The 24482-nt window shown below is 39.0% G+C and overlaps 2 protein-coding genes and 1 pseudogene across 3 annotated transcripts; all 3 read left to right on the top strand.

Moving 5' to 3' along the window:
- The first annotated feature begins 927 nt into the window (after positions 1-927).
- On the top strand, positions 928-2768 carry LOC137823748 (putative disease resistance protein RGA3). Its single transcript, XM_068629008.1, has one exon. The coding sequence runs from the start codon at positions 1540-1542 to the stop codon at positions 2629-2631; it is 1092 nt and encodes a 363-aa protein (XP_068485109.1). The 5' UTR covers positions 928-1539; the 3' UTR covers positions 2632-2768.
- Positions 2769-9434: 6666 nt separating this feature from the next.
- LOC137823721 (putative disease resistance RPP13-like protein 1) lies at positions 9435-14001 on the top strand. 2 transcript variants are annotated; one of them, XM_068628972.1, is made up of 2 exons: positions 9435-10223; positions 10311-14001. In XM_068628972.1, exons 1-2 carry the CDS (start codon positions 9551-9553, stop codon positions 13082-13084), a joined length of 3447 nt encoding a protein of 1148 aa, XP_068485073.1. In that variant the 5' UTR covers positions 9435-9550; the 3' UTR covers positions 13085-14001. The 2 variants fall into 2 exon arrangements, with proteins under 2 accessions (XP_068485073.1, XP_068485063.1); XM_068628962.1 differs by having other exon boundaries at positions 9435-14001.
- Positions 13608-16733, top strand: LOC137809811 (beta-glucosidase 12-like; annotated as a pseudogene).
- The last annotated feature ends 7749 nt before the right edge of the window (positions 16734-24482 follow it).

Below are 24482 nucleotides of genomic sequence, written 5' to 3'. Positions count from 1 at the left end.
CGCGCGCCGCCCGCGACCCCGCACCACCCGCGCGAACCCGCGACTGCGCGCCGCCCGGGACCCCACACCGCACCGCCCGCGACCGCGACCCCGCATCGCGATCGCGCGCCGACCGCACCTCCTGCAACCGCGACCTTGACCGTTCCAGCGACCCCGTGCGTTTTAAAAAAAAATAAAAAAAAGTCACCTTTAACGACGGTTGTGGGAGAACCGTCGTTATAAGTAGGGGTTTTAACAACGGTTCCAGAACCGTCGTGAAAAACTAAACCTTTTAACGACGCCGATAATAACGACGGTTCTGGAACCGTCTTTAAATGTTGATTTTAACCGTCATTAATCTACCTTTTTTACTAGTGACTCCAAATTACTCACTTTCATTCATCCACTCCCTTTACTATTCTTACCATGACAGAAATGATTTTAATTTGAGTATTTAATAATATTTTTCTTTTCAAAATAAGTATTCAATAAATTACAAAACTTTAATTGAAGTTCTTGAAAAAATATTTTTTTACCAAAATCAAGAACCTCAAATCGTCCAAACAAATTAAAGATTACTTGAAAGAAGAATATGAAGGAAATACTAATATTTATGGCATAAAATTATTAAATTTAACAAGGAAGTCCAAACAATGACCAATTAAAAAATACTCAAATAAATTGTTGTTGAAAGATGCTAATAAGATTAAATTATCCGGAAAAAGTTTTTTGATTTTAGACTAATTGTGAAAATTCTGGTGAAGGTGCCAAAAAACAATATTTTGTTTAAAGTTGCAGTTAAATTATATTTTACTGCAACATCATCTTTTTGTCCTTTACAATGTTATTTCCAAGTTTATACATGCAATGCAATGTTAGATGATTGGGGTTTATTCATTAATTAGTTAGCCAGTAGCTTTCAAAGGCATCTTTAAAAAGAATAGGTTGTTACTGTTATTTACATATCACTTCACCGATTCAAAGGCATAGGCTTCACTCCAAATTACTCAGTTTCATTCATCCACTCCCTTTCCTCTTCTTACCATGAAAGAAACTGTTACCGATGCTCTTGTTTCTGTTTTCCTCGAGAAGATTATTGACACTTTGGCTTCCCGTTTTGTCGACATATTTCGTGCAAGAAAACACAAAAAGAAGCAACTCAGCGACTTGAAGACGAAGCTCCTAGCCATTGATGTTGTGGGTTTTCATGCAAAGCAAAAGCAGTTCACAGATCCACGTGTAAGAGATTGGCTTCTCAGGGCCAAAGATGTTGTGTGTGATGCAGAAGATCTCTTAAAGGAAATAGAGTATGAACTCTCCAAAAGCCAAGTGGAAGCTGAGTCTCAGACTGTTACCAACAAGGTGTGGAATTCTGTCAAATCTTCTTTTGTCACTTTCTTTGAAAATGAAATTGAATCCAGGATGGAACAAGTCATTGAAGACCTAGAAGAACTTGTAACCCAAAGCGATTTTCTAGGTTTGAAAAAGGTTAGTGGTATTGGTGTTGGATCAGGATGAAGTAGTAAATTAACATATACATCTTTGCCAAATGAAGGTGTTATGTATGGCAGAGATAAAGACATAGAATTTGTGTTTAAATGGCTCACATCTAACACTCACAAAAACCTATCTATACTTTCTATTATGGGCATGGGTGGTTTGGGTAAGACTGTACTTGCCCAACATGTATTCAATGACCCAAGGATTGACTTTGATATTAAAGTTTGGGTGAGTGTTCGACTTGAATTTGATGTTCTCAATGTATCAAGAGCAATTCTTGACATAGTTACTGGTTCAACTGATCATAGTATAGAGCAGGAAGTGGTTCAGAGAAGACTGAAAGAAGAATTAACAGGGAAGAAATTTCTTCTCATTTTGGATGACGTTGGGAACGAAAGACGATCGAAATGGAAAGATGTGCAGAAGCCCCTACTTTTCGGAGGCCAAGGCAGTAAGATTATTGTCACTACACGTAGTGAGAAGGTTTCTGTTACCATGCGATCAGAAAAGCACCTCCTGCCGGTATTAAGAGAACATCAAATCAAGGAAAAAACCAATACCGCTCCTACTGCCGTCGACTCCGAAAAGACAGCCATCGTGCCCTTCGAAACAAAACGTCTTGTTCCCAATCGCCCTTCTGCTTACTATACTGACTTGCACCAGGAGCAAGCTTCCAACCATCAGGGCTCATCTTCCACGTGGTCATGTCAAAGAGGAGACAATGCCCTTGTTCTCCAAAGCCAGAAGTCCTCGTGGCCCGAAATCCTCTCTACCTTTGATCGAATGGTTCAGAATCAGTTGAAACACGAAGTCGAGGAAATTCAAAAATCCAAGAAAGAGCTTGAAGACGCCAATCTGAAGGTCGCTCAGCTTGAAGCCAAGCTTTCTGAAATGGCTCAAGATAGGGACGATGCCCTTGCCAAACTTCAAAGGACCATCGATGAACGTGAAGCCGCAAATTGGGCTTGGGAGTCTACAGAGAACATGCTCCAAGGCAAGATATCGACCCTGAATACTGCCTTGGAAACTGTCAAAGATGAGAGTGGTCGGTGCTTTGTCGAAGGTTTCAATGGAGCACTTGAGCAATTTCACGTTCTTTACCCTCATCTGGATACGTCCACGTTTGATCCCTTCAAAAGTGTTGATCAATGACTTTCAGTTCTTTACTGTCTTAACTTGAAAAACTCTTAGAAACACTTTAACTATGAGCTACTATATTTATATTTTGTTTTAGCAACTGCTTAATGAATTGCCTCTACGTATATATATTCCACTAGTCTCTTCCATGATCCCACCTCTCTTATTTAACAAACATGTTTATGATCCTGCTCATCTTCTGAACAAATACTATAATTTTCATACACTAAGATATGCTTTATGTTTAAGCAAATTCGAATTGGAATGACTTACACAGATAATTTATGAATAATGATATGCTTTATGCAGTCCTCGTACCTTGCTTTAGACCGAGATCATTCCCGGTTTTCTTTTATTTCTCGACTCTCAACTATTTTTTGTCTTATGGCATTCATGCTTGGTTCTTCATTCACAAGGAAGCGACAATTGTGCTACATACCGTGCAGGATAAGAACCCACACATGGTTTTTGTATTAAGACCCTTACATGGTTTTTTTGTTTTTCAAAGGACCGAGGCTGATCTCCTGTGAATTACAAACTTGTACACACCATGTTGTAATATACTGAATAAACGATCTTATTTCCAAGAAACATGAATTTTTAAACAAATTAAACTGTATCAAATTCAACTTAAACAAACCAACAGATATTTCACAAATGTTTAATTAACTGTAATAAAAACGTAGATTAGTCATGTTCCAAGTTCTTGGTATGAGTCCACCATTTAACATTTTCAATCGATATGCTCCTCTTCCGATCACCTCTCGAATTTGATAAGGTTTGATCCATTTTGGTGCTAACTTGCTATGCATATTTGATTCTCCTGCTTTCCTTAATACCAGATCTATCTCTCTGAATTCTGTTGGACATACCCTGCTCAAGTATTTTGCCTCCAATCTCATTTTCTGAGTTGTTTTTTGTATTATTGCCTTGCTCCTTAATTCTTCCACTGTGTCCAAATCGAACAACCTTCGATTGTGATGTTGTTACTCTTGTGTAGATCCAAACCTTGACGTTCTTCAAGCTCAACCTTCATTTTTTTTTTATCAGCAATAATAAAATTAAGGGGATACTTAAGGGGTATCCCAACCCGTGTACCACAGCCACAAAGTTACACTTCCACAAAAGAAAGTATAACCAAAACCCTAAGTCTACAAAAGGGAATGTCAAACCCAAACCATCACTTATAAAAGAACCAAATGACAGAACCAATAAAATAACAGCACCCAACACCAAACTGCACTCCAAAGAACAGCACAACAGCACCTAAAAAATCCTAACACTCTTCACCAGTTTTCCAAGCTGCTCCCCACGGCACCCTTCTAATCACACCCTCTCCAATTGAAACCTTCATTCCTTCACCGACCCCCCTACACATACGAAATATAGCAGTCCAACCAGCCAACCAGTCCACCTTTACACGACCAACCCCAATGCAGGTAACAGCAGCAACCCCAAGGGATTCACTCCATCACCATCACAGGTTCCAACCGAACCATAACCTTCACATGATACCAACCAGAAAAACCAGCTTCTTCAGGAGACCCAAAACCAGGAAACATTAGCAGCTTTTAATGCAGATAATTGGGTTGAAAATCCAATCTGTAAAAGAATAAGAAAACGAATGGGCTTTATGCTTCAGCCACATCCAAGACTTAAGTTGGGCCCTCTGGAATATCTCCTCTGCATCTACCACCCCTTGATGAAAGGTAATCAGATTCCTTTGGTCCCATATACTTCTAATAACATTAACCCAGACCCCTTTCCAGATCTTATTCTGCTTGTTACTAACTTGAAACAAGTGGAAACTTAGGAAATGCCGCTTAAGATCATGATGCTCCACAAAAGAAATGCCTACCCACTGAAGGCATTGAGACCATACCTGTTGAGCATATTTACAATCCATGAAGAGATGTTGACAGGTCTCTTCCTGTAGCAGACACAAGGGACACACTGTTGAGTTCAATATCATTCCTCTCCGGCTCAAACTCACTCTAGTGGGGATTCTCCCCTTAAACACCCTCCAGGCAGTTACCAATACATTTGGAAAGGCCTTCACCTCCCACAGAAGCTTAAACACTTCGACATTGTTCCCTCTACCATGCTTAGATAGACACTCATACGCCGAGCTCACCGAAAACAGCCCCGGTATCTCCTTCCCCCAAACCTGGATATCCTGGACATTCTTTCTCATAATGACCCTTGATAGAAGTAGAATAAGGTCCCTCTCCAGAGATGATTCCCATACAAATCTGTCACGCCTCCACCTCAAGTCCCACCTCCACTCCGTATCATCCCATACACCCATCTCCCCCACTGCTTTACCTTGGTTTAAAGATAAAGAGTATAAGCGCGGGAACAAGGACTTAAGATCGACACTACCAATCCATACATCCTCCCAGAACTTTGCTTTGTCACCACAACCTACATCCCAACCTAGCTCTTCCTGAAACCACCCTCTTCCTCCGCCAACCTTGCATACTTTAGCGAGGTCTCTCCACCACCAAGATTGATATTTGACAGGTGTTTGACTGTTTCCATCCCCCATGTTGTATTTAGAATCCAACAGCATCTTCCATCTTCCGTTCTCCTCCGAAAGAAACCTCCATCTCCACTTGGCTAGTAGAGCTTGATTAAACAAGCGTATATCTCTACACCCCAACCCTCTCTCCTCTTTTGGTCTGCAAACATCATTCCAGCTAACCCAAGCAATTGGCTTGGTTAGTTTCCCCCAGCCCCATAAAAATCTTGTTTGAATACTAATAATCCTTTTACACACCGAAGCCAGTACTCTGAAAAGAGAGAGGTAATACAAAGGAATTGCGGTTAAAACAGAATTGATTAGGCATATCCTCCTTGCCATGGATAAAAATCTCCCCTTCCAAACACTGAGTTTTGCTTTCAACTTGCTTATAACTGGTTTCCAGAATTGCTTCTTTCTTGGGTTCCCTCCCACCTCCAGACCCAAATATTTGAACGGTACTTCCATCTGAATGCAATTCAACGTCTTAGTGAAACACCCTATCTTACTGCTTTGTACATTAATGCCTGCTAACCTTGACTTATGGAAGTTGATCTTCAGACCTGAGGCTAGCTCAAAGCCCCTCAAAATGGCCTTCAAGGTTAGCACATTTCCAAAGGTGTCATCACACAGAAAGAGAGTGTCGTCCGCAAACTGTAACATACACATCTCCACCTCATTCCTTCCTATCTTAAGGCCCGTAAGCAAATTAACCTTCAACGCTTGTCTTACTAACCCTGCAAGTCCTTCAGCTACCACTATAAACAAGAAGGGTGCCAGGGGGTCACCCTGTCGCAACCCTCTAGAAGGTTTAAACTCCTCCGTAGGACTCCCATTCACTAAGACTAACACAGTAGCAGATTCCAGACACCCTCTGATCCACGAAATCCAAACATTGTGGAACCCCAATTTGTGTAACATATCATAAAGGAAATCCCATCTAACCGAGTCGTAGGCCTTCTCAAAGTCCACTTTTAGGCAAATACCGCTTCTCCCCTTCTTTCTGAGGTCTTCCACCACTTCATTAGCCATCAGAACACTATCCAAGATCCCTCTACCCTTAAGGAACGCTGATTGGCTTTCATCAATAATCGCAGGCAACACCTTCTTCAATCTTCCAGCAAACACCTTTGTAATGATTTTGTTCCGTCCGGTTGACCTGGGACGTCTTCGTGCGCGACCTCAACCGTCAGCTAGGGACTCCTTTCCCTTGGGTACCTGTGGATTCCTGCAAAAAAAAGACAAAGGGGCGCCCTAGCGGCCGTTTGCACTCCGACGCTCAAGTCAGCCAGCAAGAAACACCAAAAACTATGCACCTCCGTATCGGAGCACCGCGTATGGCACTCTGAAGGTGGTAAAAAAGGAACTGTGTCTAGTGTATATTTTCTCCTTTTGGCAAAGATCTTTCCCTAGTCCCTTGTGCGTAACCTCAAGGCTCGAGCAAGCAACTAAAGAGTTTCTGGAAAATTTGCCAAAAGTCCCAACCCCGTTCCCAACATTCTCAGCGCTATTTAAACTACCCAAGCATTTAAAGCGCCTTAAAGCGCTTTTAATCACAAACGTAACGCACTCAATCAGCGTGTCTAATTAGAAAACGTAGCGCATTTAAGACGTTGAAACGCTTGGGAGCCTTTATAGTACCTTAAACGCTCGAAACAGAAACTGTATTAAATGACTTTAATTACCTGGTACCTGGCTAAAGGGTGTTTCTATTCTGACCTGGCTGTCGTACTCGTGGAGGGACTCACAGCGCCATGGCCCCATCCGGGGACGTTTCTACGTGTGAGTCCTCCTGCTTGGGAGTGCTACTACGCAAGGGGTGACTTTTTGGGTGCCAACTCATGCCCCCAATCATCTAGTCACTCACTTTGAGAGCGTATCTGCCTTCCTCTCGCACCCTGCACCCGGCTACCCTGGGCGTGACCTTCCTCTTGAGTCGTATCTGTCCCAAAGGCGTCTCTGGGGCGGCAGGGGTACTTCACGAGTCAGGCTACCCTACACTGGTGTTGTTACTATGGCCTTGAAGCCACCTTTCTCTTCTCTTTATCACTCCCCCGGGTCATCGGGACCTGAGGCCTTCCCACGGCGTCGCTCCCTCCATGGTCTTTCCTATCCATGGGTATCGGGGAACCACACTGTGATTGCCTTGCCTTAGTAATATTTGATCTTGGCGACGCCCTGGTTGGGTGACGCCTTCACCTAGGCGACGCCTTGCCTTGGCGACGCTTCCTCTTGGCGACACTGGTACGTGGCGTCTCTTCACCTAGGCGACGCCTTGTGTTGACCTTGACTCCTGGTGTTGACTTTGACCTTGACTTTGTCAACGCCCGGATACGGGACGGTACAAATTTTATAAATGACACCCACCAAAGATATGGGTTTGTATTGCTCCAGCATAGCGGGGTCCCTCACCTTCGGGATAAGTGCAATGAATGAAGCATTACAACCCTTCGGGATGTTCCCTGTTGCTTGAAAAGAGGCCATTGTTACCATTAACTCCTCTTTCACAAAGTCCCAACTTTTCCAGATAAAATTAAAATTGAACCCATCTGGGCCTGGGCTCTTTGATCCATCACACTGCCACACAGCATCCTTAATCTCTTTCTCAGTGAAACCAGCCACCAGCCCCTCATTATCCGTTAAGGTTAGAGTCTTGAACTCAACCTCATCCAACCTCACCCCCAGATCTTTCGTAGCATTGAACCTGGCTTCAAACAGCTTTTTCGCCTCCAACCGGACTGTTCCCGGTTCCTCACACCATCGGTCCCCCACCTGGACACCCTTCACTTCGTTCCTAAGTCTTCTCCACCTCAAAGATGAGTGAAAAAACCTAGTACACGAATCTCCACTCTTAAACCAATTTGTTCTAGCCTTTTGGCATATAAGAGACTCAAGTTTTTTATCATTCTCTACCAAATGGCTTGTCAGCTCCATTCTTTTGATTCTATCGCTTTCCTCTAGACCCCCATTACAGTCTCTGCCGTCTAGAACCTCCAACTCCTGTAGAATCCTACTCTTCGTAGTATGAAGATTCCCAAAAACCTCCCTGTTCCACACTTTCAGTGCATGTTGGAAGACATAGCAACTGTTGGAGAAATCACAAGTTTAGAGATTCTCAGCTTGGAGAAATCTGAGCTTAAAGAGCTCCCTGCAGAAATAGGAGGATTAAGTAATCTTCGGTTGCTAGATTTGACTGATTGCTCAACACTAGGAGGAATTCCTGGCAACGTGATATCGAGGTTGACAAGCTTGGAAGAGCTCTACATGGGGAACTGTGATGTTCAAGGGGAAGCGAAAGAAAGCAAAAGCTCAACCTTCATGACCTCGTCGGAGCTCTTCATGACCCGTTGGATCTCCCCGGCACTATGATGGTATTTGTTTTAATTTGCTCGGCCTTTTCAGATAGAAGGGAACTTGCGTTAGAGAGCAAACATAGGAATTAGGAATAGAAAGAATGATACTTCTGTTACTTTTGCCTTCTTCCTATTCTCTGAAAAGAATTCCTTCCCAAAAGGATTGTGGGTTAGTAACTCAAAATAAGAGTTAGAGGAAGTGTGGAGGTTAATAAAAAAGTGGGGAGTTAAAATATTTTTGAAACTTAAAATAAGGAGTTAAAAGGGAAAATGGAGGTTAAGGAAGAAGTTTTGTAAAATATTATTGAAAGACGTTATATGGACAACAGAATTTTGATTATGTGGTTTTCCCTTTGAAATGAAGAGAATGTTAACCAATTAATGTAACTTTATTTGCATATTATGAAATGAGTTGCATTATATGGAAAGAGTTGCAGGTATGTTATATTATATTTTACTGCAAACTCAATTTCTCTTTGTCCAATACTATATGGTGTTTTCAAATATTCACACAATGTTAGATTTCTTGGATTTATTTACTTGTTAGTTTGTGGCTGAAATTTATAATTATTATTGGCTTAGGCCATCACAAACAAATTATGCTCACCAACCTTAAAATAAAGCAATCATTCATAAAATAACTCATTACCACTCATTTCGTCAGAACTTGCCACTATCTGCACTTCAGAACCATCTTTAAGCAACCATGCATAAAATTCCTCATTATTATAATACACTGCTGTTACCTGCCTCATACTTTAATCTACTACTATATAGCAGCTGCATCATACTTAGTTATAATCTAATTATTCATGTAATGAGTTGCAGTTATATTATACTTTACTGCAACATCAATTTCTTTTTGTCCTTTACAATGTTATTTCTAAATATATACATGCAATGTTAGATGATTTGGGTTTATTTATTGATTAGTTAGCCACCGAAATTGACCATCATTATTGGCTAACTATTATTTCCATTGCACTGCACCCAATCAAAGGCCTAAGCTTCACACCAAATTACTCAGTTTCATTCATCCACTCCCTTTCCTCTTCTTACCATGGCAGCAGAAATGGTTACTGGTGCTCTTCTTTCTACTTTCATCGAGAGGACTATTGACACTTTGGCTTCCCGTTTTGTCGACATATTTCGTGCAAGAAAACACAAAAAGAAGCAACTCAGCGACTTGAAGATGAAACTCCTAGCCATTGATGCTGTGGCTTTTGATGCAGAGCAAAAGCAGTTCACAGATCCACGTGTGAGAGATTGGCTTCTCAGGGCCAAAGATGTTGTGTTTGATGCAGAAGATCTCTTGGAAGAAATTGATTATGAACTCTCCAAAAGCCGGCAAGTGGAAGCTGAGTCTCAGAGTGCTACTAACAAGGTGTGGAATTCCCTCAAATCTTCTTTTGTCACTTTCTTTGAAAATGAAATTGAATCCAAGATGGAACAAGTCATTGAGGACCTAGAAGATCTTGCAACCCAAAGCGAATTTCTAGGTTTGAAAAAGACTAGTGGTGTTGGGGTTGGATCAGGATCGAGTAGTAAATTAACATATACATCCTTGCCAAATGAAAGTGTTATTTATGGCAGAGATGATGACAAAGAATTTGTCCTTAACTGGCTCACATCTGACACTCACAGCAACCTTTCTATACTTTCTGTTCTGGGCATGGGTGGATTGGGTAAGACCTCACTTGCTCAACATGTATTCAATGACCCAAGGATTGAAGGTAAATTTGATATTAAAGCTTGGGTCAGTGTTTTACAAGAATTTGATGTTCTCAATGTATCAAGAGCAATTCTTGACACAATTACAGGTTCAACTGATCATAGTATACAGCAGGAAGTGGTTCAGAGAAGACTGAAAGAAAAATTGACGGGGAAGAAATTTCTTCTGGTTTTGGATGACAATTGGAACGAAAACCAATCTAAATGGGAACAAGTGCAGAAAGCTCTTCGTTTTGGGGCCCAAGGAAGTAGGATTCTTGTCACTACACGAAGTGAGAAGGTTGCTGTTGCCATGCGGTCAGAAGAACACCATTTGAAGGTATTAAAAGAAGATTATTGTCGGGCCCTGTTCGCAAAACATGCATTCCAAAGTGGTAGTCCTCAACCGGATCCAGAGTTCATGGAGATTGGTAAGAAGATAGTTGAAAAATGTAATGGGCTTCCTTTAGCCTTGAAAACAATGGGAAGTCTATTACACAATAAATCATCCTTTTGGGAATGGGAAAACATTATGAAAAGTGAGATATGGGATTTTTCAGAAAATGAAAGTAATGTTCTCCCTGCTTTAAGACTGAGTTATCACCACCTTCCTTCTCATCTGAAAAAATGCTTTGCTTTTTGTGCGGTGTTTCCCAAAGGTTATGAGTTTGACAAGGAGTGTTTAATTCAACTGTGGTTGGCTGAAAATTTTCTAGAAAGCCCTCTACAGAAAAGGAGTCCTAAAGAGGTTGGAGAACACTATTTCAATGATCTGTTATCTTGGTCCTTCTTTCAAGAATCCGGAAAAGAAGGGGCAAAGCATTTTATCATGCATGACCTTCTAAATGATTTGGCAAAATTCGTTTGTGAGGACATCTGCATCAGGTTAGGAGTTGATGAACCAAAAGGTATACCCAAGACTAGCCGTCATTTTTCATTTCCAACTACTCGTGTCAAATATTTTGATGGGTTTGGAAGTTTGATTGATACTCAAAAGTTGCATACATTTATGCCAACTGATCGGGGAATGTATAGTTTTTTTTGGTTTTGGTATTGTAAGATGTCGATAGATGACTTGTTCTCCAAATTTAAGTTCATACGCGTCTTCTCTTTGTCTCATTGTCGTAACCTTACAGAGGTGCCTAAATCTATAGGAAATCTTAAACATCTCCGTTCATTAGATCTCTCTTCTACTGACATAGAAAAACTACCTGACTCCATAAGTTTACTCTACAAGTTGCAAATACTGAAGTTGAACTATTGTCCAAGATTGAAGGAGCTTCCCTCATATTTGCAACAACTGGACAATTTGCGATGCCTTGAATTTATGAAAACTGGAGTGAAAATTGTGCCAGCATATTTGGGAAAGCGGAAGAATCTCCAAGTATCCATGAGTTCGTTTTACGTTGAGAAAAATAAGGAATTCAGTATTCAGCAATTAGGAGAACTCAATCTCCATGGAAGTCTAACAATTCATGAGCTGCAGAATATAGAGAATCCCTCTTATGCATTAGAAGCAGATTTGAAGAACAAACCAGACCTTGTGGAGCTACAGTTAGAATGGAATATTATGGGCAGCTCCTCTGTTGATTCAACCAAAGTTGGGGATGTAATTGAGAATCTACGACCTTCAAACTACTTGAAGAAGTTAACAGTAAGGAAATATGTTGGTAAACAACTTCCAAATTGGTTACTCGATAATTCGTTACTGAATCTGGTGTCCTTAGCGTTGATGAAATGTACATGTTGCCAACATTTTCCTCCGCTTGGTCTTTTGCCATTTCTGAAGAAGCTGGAGATTTCAGGGTTTGATGAGATAGTGAGAATTGATGGTGATTTTCATGGGAACAACTCTTGTTCATTTAAATCGCTTGAAACATTGGAGTTCTCCAATATGAGTCAATGGGAAAAATGGGAGTGCCAAGCTCTTACAGGTGCTTTTCCATGTCTACGACAGCTTTCCATAAGAAATTGTCCGAAGCTGAAAGGACAGCTGCCAGATGTTCCTTTGGAAAGACTACAAATTGAAGACTGCCAACAACTTGAGGGTTGCGCTCCCAGGGCAATATATTTAAAACTACATGACTGTGGAAAGCTGCTGTTGGAGTTGGCTACAATGAGATGGCTTACAATTGGTTGGCACATCATGGAAGCATCATTTCGGGAAATTGTAGGGTCGTCCAACACTTTTGATCAGTTACGGATATATTCAATTGTGGAGTCAATAACTGATGACTGTGTCTCTCTGTGTATCTTTCCACTGGATTTCTTCCAAACACTCACGACCCTTCAACTAAATGGGATTTGTAATTTACAGATGATTTCACAGAGTCTCATCCATAATCATCTGAAGCATCTGGAAATCAGTAGGTGCCATAAATTAGAATCATTGCCTGCAAACATGCATATGCTGCTTCCATCTCTCAGGTATCTATCCATAGAAGACTGTCCAAGACTTGAGTCGTTCCCTGACAGAGGTTTGCCATCAAATCTAGAAGAGATGAAAATCAATAACTGCTCTAGACTTGTTGGCTCACCGAAAGGAGCTATCGTACACAGTTCTTCTCTTGAAAGGTTGAGCATTGAAGAAGTGGATGCAAAATGTTTTCCTGTTGAAGGTTTGCTTCCACTCTCTCTTACTTCTCTAACCATCTCTCATTGTACAAATCTAGAAAAACTGGATTACAAGGGTCTCCATCAACTCTCATCCCTTCAATCACTCAGACTTTTGGTCTGCCGCAACCTCCAACGCTTACCGAAGGAGGGTCTTCCAAAATCAATTTCATATCTTGAAATATACAAGTGTCCTTTGCTCAAACAGCGTTGCGAAGAAGGAGGCCAAGACTGGGAAAAGATTGCTCACATTCAACGCCTAGATATATAGAGAACTATTTTAAATAATGTGGTTTTGGTGAGCAACAATTTATTTTTGTTTTGATTGTGTATCAACTATTTTTCTCTTTTGTTGGTAGTGCTGCAGAAAGTTTGTAACCATTCACCCTCCATCATTTTAATTAGGAAATATAAATGCAATACTTATAAACCTTAAATAAATTCTATGTTTTTAATATATTTTAAAATTGTGTTTATTTGTATTTTTGTTTTAATATCATATTATATTTTTAGTTAATAATACTTTTAAATTTAAAATCAATCTCTTTGTCATATATAATATGGTGTTTTCAGATATAAACGCAATGTTATATCATTTGGGTTTATTTATTGACTAGTTTCCACCAAAATTGACCATTATTATTGATTGATTGGGAATCAAAGAAAAAGATGATTATGTTGATTCAGCAGCATTAAAGAAGATCAATTGACTCAGAACATTAACCCTGCACTGAGCCATTGCCACTAGCTGCAATTTTCATTCATCTACTCTACTCCCTTTCCGAGTTCCTACCATGGCTGCAGAGTTGGTTGGTGCTGCTCTTCTCTCTGCTTTCCTTCAGGTTGCATTTCACAGGCTGGCTTCTCTACAAGGTCTAGATGGGAACAAATGCAGAAAACTCTTGATTCTAGGGCTTATGGAAGTTGGATTCTTGTGACCACACGCAGTAAGAAAGTTGCTCTCCCCATGCACTCAGAAGAACACCACCTGAAGGAATTACAAGAAGACTATTGCTGGCAGTTGTTTGCAAAACATGTATTTCAAAATGATACTCAACCAAATACAGACTGCTATGGAATAAATCATCCGTTTCAGAATGGAAAAATGTATTAGAATGTGAAATTTGGGAATTATAGGATAGTGATGTTATTCTTGCTTTATCACTGAGATATAACCATCTTCCCTCCCATCTCAAGAGATTGCTTATTGTGCGTTATTTCATAAAGATTATGAGTTTGATAAGGAGTGCTTAATTCAATTGTGGAGTGGATTGCTGAAAATTTTGTACAATGTCATAAACATGCTAAGAAGAGTCCAGAAGATACAGGTGAACAATATTTTAATGATCTATTATCGAGGTCTTTCTTTCAACAATCAAACAGTTATAAAACATGTTTTGTCATGCATGACCGATCTGGCAAAATATGTTTGTGAGGACGTCTGTTTCAGATTGGGAGTTGACAAAGCAAAAGGTATTCCAAAACAACCCGTCATTTTACATTTGCAAACAATTATGTAGAATATTTTGATGAGTTTGGAAGTGTACATGATGTTGAAAGGTTACACACATTTATGCCAACAGATTGGAGTTGGCATTGCAAGATGTCGATAGAGTTGGCATAATGCAGGTCTTAAACCTTTGTGACCATTACGAATATGATGGTTTTTTAAGTCTTGATATAGTGTAATTCACATTTCTTATATTTAATAGTCAAAATATATTATTTGTGTAAACATACTTTAACTGATATCTACTTTTTTTTACCATTATCTAGGAATGATTTTCAAGATTTTCAGAACTTTGTTTTAAAGAATTTGGAGACAGGGTAAAACATTGGATTACATTAAATGAACCATGGACCTTTAGTAAATATGGGTATGCTGATGCTATTTCACCACCTAGAATTTGTTCAACCTGGCAAAACTTATCTTGTACTGATGGTGATTCAGCCATTGAACCCTACACAGTGAGTTGCAATCAATTACTTGCTCATGCGGCTGCTTTCAATGTCTATAAGACAAAATATCAGGTTCAATTACAAATTTTGTATTTTGAAATGCAATCAAAATAAGTGTATTGGTTTCCTTATTCAATCAAAGAGTCATAATAAACTAGTCCTAAACTTAAATTTTGCTTCATGTATGTAGGTGTCTCAAAAGGGTGTGATGGGATATCACTGTCATGTCATTGGATAGTACCACTCTATGATACAGAGTCCGATCAGTTTGCTGCAGAAAGAGCCCTTGATTTTATGTTTGGATGGTAACTACTTTATGAACCTAAATTCTTATGTGGAGCTCAACTACAGTATGATAGTGATTCTAACTTATTTTTTCATTTTAAGTCAATATATTGTAGGAGAAATATGTTTTCCTCATAACAATTTAACTCTGGAACGTTATAGAATGTGTGTGTACTTAGAGAAATTACTTTCATTTTATGATTAGTCAGAGACATATATAGTCTGACTAAAGGGACAAAAGCTTGATATAGTGGTCAGATAAGAACACAAAACTTATCATGAAGAACACCAAAAGAGCAGTCCAATCCATGACAGGTTATTCAGATGAAAAATCCTACAATAAATACTCATTATCTACTCAACTATAATGCTAGGATTAAACTAATAATCTCTATAACTAATTTATTCAACTACTGTATTGTAGGTTTATGGAGCCATTGACAATTGGAGAATACCCTAAATCCTTGCAATCTTTGGTAGGGAGTCGATTACCAAAGTTTTCTGCTGATGAGATCAAACTTGTAAGAGGGTCCTTTGATTTTATTGGATTAAACTACTATACTTCTTATTATGCTACTGATACACCTGAGTTAAGTGAAGCAAGGCCTAGCTACCTCACAGATTCTCTTCTTATTCTTACAAGTAAGGGCTCCTTAATATCTATCTCATTATTGATTATAGACTTTAACGTGTGAAAGAAGATAAATGACGGAATTTAGTTATATATATGTTTGAGGTCCAACACAAATTGCAGCTGATGAATCAAAATCAAGTATTTATATTGTTAATTTTTGTTAATAGTAGAGAATGATGTAGAATATTGACAGGTGAGCGAAATGGAACACCTATTGGTAAAATGGTAAATTTGTGATTACATTTTATTGAAACTGTAACTACATATCAAAGCTTCATTTCAATTAGTTTTTCAATGAAGAAAATGAAAGTTGTATTCTGCAGACTACTTCAAAATGGTTGTATGTTTGTCCAAAAGGAATTCATGATCTGTTGCTGTATATAAAAAAAAAGTACAACAACCCTTTGATCTACATCACTGAAAATGGTAATGTAGCAGTTGAGTTTAATCATGAAATTTTCATGTATGAAAGTTTAAATCATTGAAGTAAGAGAGAGAATTGATATAATGTGTTTTCCCTTCTCATACTGAAACAATTTATTCACTTGTGTATATAGGTATAGATGAATTCAATGATCACACTCTATCACTTGAAGAAGCCTTAGCAGATACTTCAAGAATTGATTACTTTTATGATCACCTCTATTATCTTCAAAGTGCAATCGAGTAAGTACTTTACACCATGTTCAAAATGTGCTAAGGGCAGAAAAAAGCTTCCTAATTATATGATGATAATGTATTACTTTTTTGTTTGATTTTATAAGGAATGGCGTGAATGTGAAAGGATATTTTGCATGGTCTTTAACTGACAGCTTCGAATGGAATTTAGGGTACATTTCAAGGTTTGGAACAATCTTTGTAGATTACCATAACCTCAAAAGATATCCAAAGTTATCTGCCATTTGGTTTAGAGATTTCCTACAAGGCAAAATAGATACATATGACAATTAATTGCTGCTAAGAAAATTAATTTCAACAATGTATTTGTACGGATCAAATCATCATACTTCTATTCTTCAATTTATTCCAGGTCAAACGGATGAGTATTCACCCACGAAAAAAATCAAATTGTTTCAAACACATACGAATCTTCCTTTCGGCCATGGCAGTGATTAATAAAAGATTTATTTCCAATCTTATGGGACAAATCTGGGGCTCAAATATCAGCCAATACTTAGCAGACACAGTGAAGATTTTCTGGTAAAAATTTCAGACCAAAACACCCAAGGAGTAAGGCGTAGTAAGTCTTAGACCGAGAGTGAACAAACTTGGCTTTCCGAAAACAAAACGTCCTGGCTTTTCTTCCCCGTATCTTCTTTTTGCGATTTGTTGACGGACGTGCCTCCTTACCTGCGTGCAAACAACATATGAAAGTACATGTGTGAATTTTTTCAGCACAATACGGACCTGGAATAAAATTGCAGAAAGTAGGGCGAAATTTCACAAGTTTTGGTAGAGGATAGCTTTGGTTTGTACAAATCTTCTGAAAAATTATCCCGAAGTAGTTTTTTCCTGAACTTCCACGTATGAATCTCTACTGAATTTGGGACAAAACGCAACAAATTTCAGGTAAAACGGATGAGTATTCACTCACGAAAAAAATCAAACAGTTTTGCACACAGGCGAATCTTCCTTTCAGCTCTGGCAATAATGATTAAAAAATTTATTGTCAATCTTGTGGGACGAATCTGGGGCTCAAATCTCAGCCAAAACTCAACAGACACAGTGACGAACGTCTGGTAAAAATTTCAGACCAAAACACCCAAGCAGTAAGGCGTACTAAGTCCCAGATCGAGAGTGAACAAAACTGGCTTTCCGAAAACAAAACATCCTGGTTTTTCTACCCCGTATTTTCTTTTTTGTGATTTGTTTACGGACGTGGCTCCTTACCTCGGTGCAAACAACATATGAAACTACTTGTGTGAATTTTTTCAGCGAAATACGCACCTGGAATAAAATTGCAGAAAGTAGGGCGAAATTTCACAAGTTTTGGTAGAGGATAGCCTTGGTTTACACAAAATTTCTGAAAAATTCTCCCGAAACAGTTTTTTCCTAAAATTCCACGTAAGAATATCCACTAAATATGGGATAAAACACGACAAATTTCAGGTGAAACGGATGAGTATTCACCCACGAAAAAAATCAAACAGTTTTGAACACAGACGAACCTTCCTTTGGGCCCTGGCAATGATGAATAAAAATTTATTTTCAATCTTGTGGGACGAATCTGGGGATCAAATATCAGCCAATACTTAGCAAACAAAGTGAAGATTGTCTGGTAGAAATTTCATACCAAAACACCCAAGGAGTAAGGTGTAGTAAATCCCAGACCGAGAGTGAACTAAACTGGCTTTCCGAAAACAAAACGTCCTGGCTTTTCTTCCCCGTATATTGTTTTTTTGATTTTTTTACGAACGTGCCTCCTTACCTGGGTACAAACAACATATGAAAGTAGTTGTGTGAATTTTTTCAGCACAATACGGACCTGGAATAAAATTGCAGAAAGTCAGAGCGAAATTTCACAAGTTTTGCTAGAGCCTTGGTTTGCACAAAATTTCTGAAAAATTCTCCCGAAATATTTTTTTCCTGAAATTCCACGTAATAATCTCCACATAATTTGGGACAAAACGGGAAAAATTTCAGGTAAAACAGATGAGTATTCACCCACGAAAAAAATGAAACAATTTCGCACATAGACAAAACTTCCTTTCGGCCTTGGCAGTGATGAATAAAAAATTTATTTCCAATCTTGTGGGACAAATATGGGGCTCAAATATCAGCCAAAACTCATAACACACAGTGACGAACGTCTGGTAAAAATTTCAGACCAAAACACCCAAGGAGTAAGGCGTAGTAAGTCCCAGACCAAGAGTGAACAAAACTTGCTTTCCGAAAACAAAACTTCCTGGTTTTTCTTCCCGATATCTTCTTTTTGTGATTTGTTTACGGACGTGCCTCCTTACCTGGGTACAAACAACATATGAAAGTACTTGTGTGAATTTTTTAAGCGCAATACGGACCCAGAATAAAATTGCAGAAAGTAGTGCGAAATTGCAGAATAAAATATGCACAAAATTTTTTAGAATATCTCCCGAAATACTTTTTTGCTGAAATTTTACGTAAAAATGTCCACTGAATTTGGGACAAAACACGAGAAATTTCAGGTCAAATGGGTGATTATTCACCCACAAAAAAAATCAAATTGTTTCGCACACATTGGAACCTTCCTTTCAGCCCTGGCAGTGATGAATAAAAAATTTATTTCCATTCTTGTGGGACAAATCTGGGGCTCAAATATCAGCTAAAACTCAGCAGACACAGTGACGAACGCCTGGTAAAAATTTCAGACCAAAACACCCAAGGAGTAAGGCATAGTAAGTCCCAGACCAAGAGTGAACAAAACTGGCTTTTCGAAAACAAAACGTCCTGGCTTTTCTTCCATGTATCTTCTTTTTGTGATTTGTTTACGGACGAGCCTCCTTACCTTGGTGCAAACAACATATGAAAGTAATTGTGTGAATTTTTTCAGCACAATACGAACATGAAATGAAATAGCAGAAAGTAGGGCGAAATTTCACAAGTTTTGGTAGAGGTTAGCCTTGGTTTGCACAAAATTTCTGAAAAATTCTCCCGAAAGAGTTTTTTCCTGAAATTCCACGTAAGAATCTCCACTGAATTTGGGACAAAACGCGACAAATTTCAGGTCAAACGGATGAGTATTCACCCACCGAAAAAATCAAACAGTTTCACACACAGAAGAACCTTCCTTTCAGCCCTGGCAGTGATGAATAAAAAATTTATTGACAATCTTGTGGAACGAATCTAGGACTCAAATCTCAGCCGAAACTCAGCAGACACAGTGACGAACGTCTGGTAAAAAATTCAGGCCAAAACACCCAAGGAGTAAGGCGTAGTAAGTCCCAGACCGAGAGTGAACAAAACTGGCTTTTCGAAAACCAAACGTCCTGAAATAGTTTTTTCCTGAAATAACACGTAAGAATCTCCACTGAATTTGGGACAAAACGCAAAAAGTTTCAGGTCAAACGAATGAGTATTCACCCACGAAAAAAATCAAACAGTTTCGCACACAGACGAATCTTCCTTTAAGTCCTGGCAATGATGAATAAAAAATTTATAGCCAATCATGTGGGATGAATGTGGGGCTCAAATCTCAGCCAAAACTCAGCAGACACAGTGACGAACGTCTGGTAAAAATTTCATACCAAAACACCCAAGGAGTAAGGCGTAGTAAGTCCTAGACCGAGAGTGAACAAAATTGGCTTTTCTTCCCCCATCTCTTTTTGTTGTGATGTATTTACGGACGTGCCTCCTTACCTGGGTGCAAACAATATAAGAAAGTACTTGTGTGAATTTTTTCAGCGCAATAAGCACCCGGAATAAAATTCCAGAAAGTAGGGCGAAATTTCACAAGTTTTGGTAGAGGATAGGCTTGGTTTGCACAAAATTTCTCAGAAATTATCCCGAAATAGTTTTTTCCTGAAATTCCACGTCAGAATCCCCACTGAATTTGGGACAAAACGCGACAAATTTCTGGTCAAACGGATGAGTATTCACCCACGAAAAATATCAAACAGTTTCGTACATAGACGAACCTTCATTTCAGCTCTGACAGTGATGAATAAAAAATTTATTGCCCATCTTGTGGGACATTTCTCGCGCTGAACTCTCAGCCAAAACTCAGCAGACACAGTGACGAACGTCTGGTACAAAATTCACACCAAAACACCCAAGGAGTAAGGCGTATTATGTCCCAGACCGAGGGTGAACAAAATTAGCTTTCCGAAAACAAAACGTCCTGGCTTTTCATTCCCGTGTCTTCTTTTTGTGATTTGGTTACAGACGTGCCTCCTTACCTGGGTGCAAACAACATATGAAAATACTTGTGTTTATTTTTTCAGCGCAATACGGACCCGGAATAAAATTCCAGAAAGTAGAGAGAAATTTCACAAGTTTTGGTAGAGGATGATAGCCTTGGTTTGCACAAAAAATTTTGAAAAATTGTCCTGAAATAATTTTTTCCTGAAATAGTTTTTTCCTAAAATTCCACGTAAGAATCTCCACTGAATTTGGGACAAAACATGACTAATTTTAGGTAAAATGGATGAGTATTCACCCATGAAAAAAATTAAAGAGTTTCGCACACAGACAAACCTTCCTTTCAGCCCTGGCATTGATGAATAAAAAATTTATTTCCAATCTTGTGGGACGAATCTGGGGCTCAAATCTCAGCCAAAACTCAGCAGACACAGTGACGAACGTCTGGTAAAAATTTCAAAGCAAAACACCAAAGGAGTAAGACGTAATAAGTCCCAGACCGAGAGTGAACAAAACTAGCTTTCCCAAAACAAAACACCCTGGCTTATCTTCCCCGTGTCTTCTTTTTGTTATTTGTTTACGGACGTGCCTCCTTACCTGGGTGCAAACAACACATGAAAGTACTTGTGTGCATTCTTTCAACGCAATACGTACCCGGAATAAAATTGCCGAAAGTAGGGCGAAATTTCACAAGTTTTGGTAGAGGATAGCCTTGTATTGCACAAACCTTTTTAAAAATTCTGCCGAAATATATTTTTCCTGAAATTCCACCTAAGAATCTTCCCTGAATTTGAAACAAAACGCGACAAATTTAAGGTCAAACGGATGAGTATTAGACCACGAGAAAAATCAAATAGTTTCACACACAAACGAACCTTCCTTTCATCTCTGGCAGTGATTAAGAAAACTTTATTGCCAATCTAGTGGGATGAATATGGGCTCAAATCTCAGCCAAAACTCAATAGACACAGTGTCCAACGTCTGGTAAAAATTTCAGACGAAAACACCGAAGGAGTATGGTGTAGTAAGTCCAAGACCGAGAGTGAACAAAACTGGTTTTCCAAAAATAAAACGTGCTGGTTTTTCTTCCCCATATCTTCTCTTTGTGATTCTTTTACGGACGTGCCTCCTTACCTAAGGGCAAACAACATATGAAAGTACTTGTGTGAATTTTCCCAGCCCCATACAGACCCGGAATAAAATTGCAAATAGTAAGGCAAAATTTCACCAAGTCTTGGTAAAGGATAGCCTTGGTTTGCACAAAATTTCTGAAAAATTCTCCCAAAATAGTTTTTTCCTGAAATTCCACCTAAGAATCCCCACTGAATTTGGGACAAAACGCGACAAATTTCAGGTCAAACGGATGAGTATTCACCCACGAAAAAAATCAAACAGTTTCGCACATAGACGAACCTTCCTTTCAGCCCTAACAGTGATGAATAAAAAATTTATTGTCAATCTTGTGGGACGAATCTGTGGCTCAAATCTCAGTCAAAACTCAGCAGACACTATGACGAACGTCTGGTATAAATTTCAGACCAAAACACCCAGAGAGTAAGGTGTAGTAAGTCCCAGACCGAGAGTGAACTAAACTGGCTTTTCGAAAACAAAACGTCCTGGCTTTTCTTCCACGTATCTTCTTTTTGTGATTTGTTTATGGACGAGCCTCCTTACCTAGGTGCAAACAACATATGAAAGTAATGGTGTGAATTTTTTCAGCGCAATACGAGCCTGAAATGAAATAGCATAAAGTAGGGCGAAATTTCACAAGTTTTGGTAGAGGTTAGCCTTGGTTTGCACAAAATTTCTGAAAAATTCTCCCGAAAGAGTTTTTTCCTGAAATTCCACGTAAGAATCTCCACTGAATTTGGGACAAAACGCGACAAATTTCAGGTCAAACGGATGAGTATTCACCCACCGAAAAAATCAAACAGTTTCGTACACAGAAGAACCTTCCTTTCAGCCCTGGCAGTGATGAATAAAAAATTTATTGCCAATCTTGTGGAACGAATCTAGGACTCAAATCTCAACCGAAACTCAGCAGACACAGTGACGAACGTCTGGTAAAAAATTCAGGCCAAAACACCAAAGGAGTAAGGTGTAGTAAGTCCCAGACCGAGAGTGAACAAAACTGGTTTTCCGAAAACAAAACGTCCTGGATTTGCTTCCCCGTATCTTCTTTTTGTGATTCGTTTATGGACGTACCTCCTTACCTGGGTGCAAAATACATATGAAAGTACATGCGTGAAATTTTTTCAGCGACCCATAATAATATTTCAGAAAGTAGGGCAAAATTACACAAGTTTTGGTAGAGGACAGCCTTGGTTTGCACAAAATTTCTGAAAAATTCTCCCGAAATAGTTTTTTCATAAATTTTATGGTATGAATCTCAACTGAATTTGCGGCAAAACACGACAAGTTTAAGGTCAAACGGATGAGTATTCACGTAGCAAAAAAATCAAACAGTTTCACACACAAACAAACTTTCTTTTCAACCCTGGCAGTGATGAATAAAAAATTTATTGCAAATCCTGTGGGACGAATTTGGGGCTCAAGTCTCAAATAAAACTTAATGGACACAATGACGAATGTCTGGTAAAAATTTCAGAACAAAATACCCAAGGATTAAGGCATAGTAAGTGTTAGACCGAGAATGAACAAAACTGGTTTTCCGAAAACAAAACGTCCTGGTTTTTCTTCCCCATATATTTTTTTTGTTATTTGTTTATGAACGTACCACCTTACCTGGGTGGAAACAACATATGAAAGTACTTGAGTGAATTTTTTTAAATGCAATATGGACCTAGAAGAAAATTGCAGAAAGTAAGCGAAATTTCGCAAGTTTTGGTAGAGGATAGTCTTGGTTGTGTAAAATTCTCCCAAATTATATTTTTCTTGAAATTTTAGGTAAGAATATCGATTAAATTTGGAACCAAATGCGAAAAGTTTCAGGTCAAACGGATGAGTATTCAGGTAGCAAAAAAATCAAACAGTTTCACACACAAACGAAACTTCCAGCCCTGGAAGTGATGAATAAAAATTTTATTGCAAATCTTGGGGGACGAACTTGGGGCTCAAGTCTCAACCAAAACTCAATGGAAAAATGGCGAATGTCTTCCAAAAATTTCAAACAAAAATACCTAAGGAGTAAGGCGTAGTAAGTCCCAGACCGAGAGTGATCAAAACTGGTGTTCCGAAAACAAAACGTCCTGACTTTTCTTTCCCGGATATTCGTTTTGTGATTTGTTTATAGACCTGCCTCCATACCTGGGTGCAAAAAACATATGAAAGTACTTCAGTGAATTTTTTCAACGCAATACGGACCCAGAATAAAATTGTGGAAAGTTGGGCCAAATTTCGCAACTTTTGGTAGAGGATAGCCTTGGTTTGCACAAAATTTCTGAAAAATTCTCCCGGAAAAATTTTTTTCCTAAAATTTATGGTAAGAATCTCAACTGAATTTGCGGCAAAAAACTAGAAGTTTCAGGTCAAACGGATGAGTATTCACCTAGCAAAAAAATCAAACAATTTCACACACAAACGAACCTTCCTTTCACCCCTGGCAGTGATGAATAAAAAATTTATAGCAAATCTTGTGGGACGAATTTGGGGCTAAGGTCTCAACCAAAACACAATGGACACAATGACGAATGTCTGGTAAAAATTTCAGACCAAAATACCCAAGGAGTAAGAAGTAGTAAGTTCCACACCGAGAGTGATCAAAACTGGTGTTCCTAAAACAAAACGTCCTGGCTTTTATTCCCCGTATATTTGTTTTGTGATTTGTTTATGGACCTGCGTCCTTACCTGGGTGCAAAAAACATATGAAAGTACTTTGGTGAATTTTTTCAATGCAATAAGGACCCATGATAAAATTGCGGAACGTAGGGCGAAATTTCGAAAGTTTTGGTAGAGGATAGCCTTGGTTTGCACAAAATTTCTGGAAAATTCTCCT

The sequence above is a fragment of the Phaseolus vulgaris genome, chromosome 11 (genome assembly GCF_000499845.2).
Source record: "Phaseolus vulgaris cultivar G19833 chromosome 11, P. vulgaris v2.0, whole genome shotgun sequence".
Lineage (NCBI taxonomy): Eukaryota > Viridiplantae > Streptophyta > Magnoliopsida > Fabales > Fabaceae > Phaseolus > Phaseolus vulgaris.
This window is presented reverse-complemented; position numbering and strand designations above follow the sequence as displayed.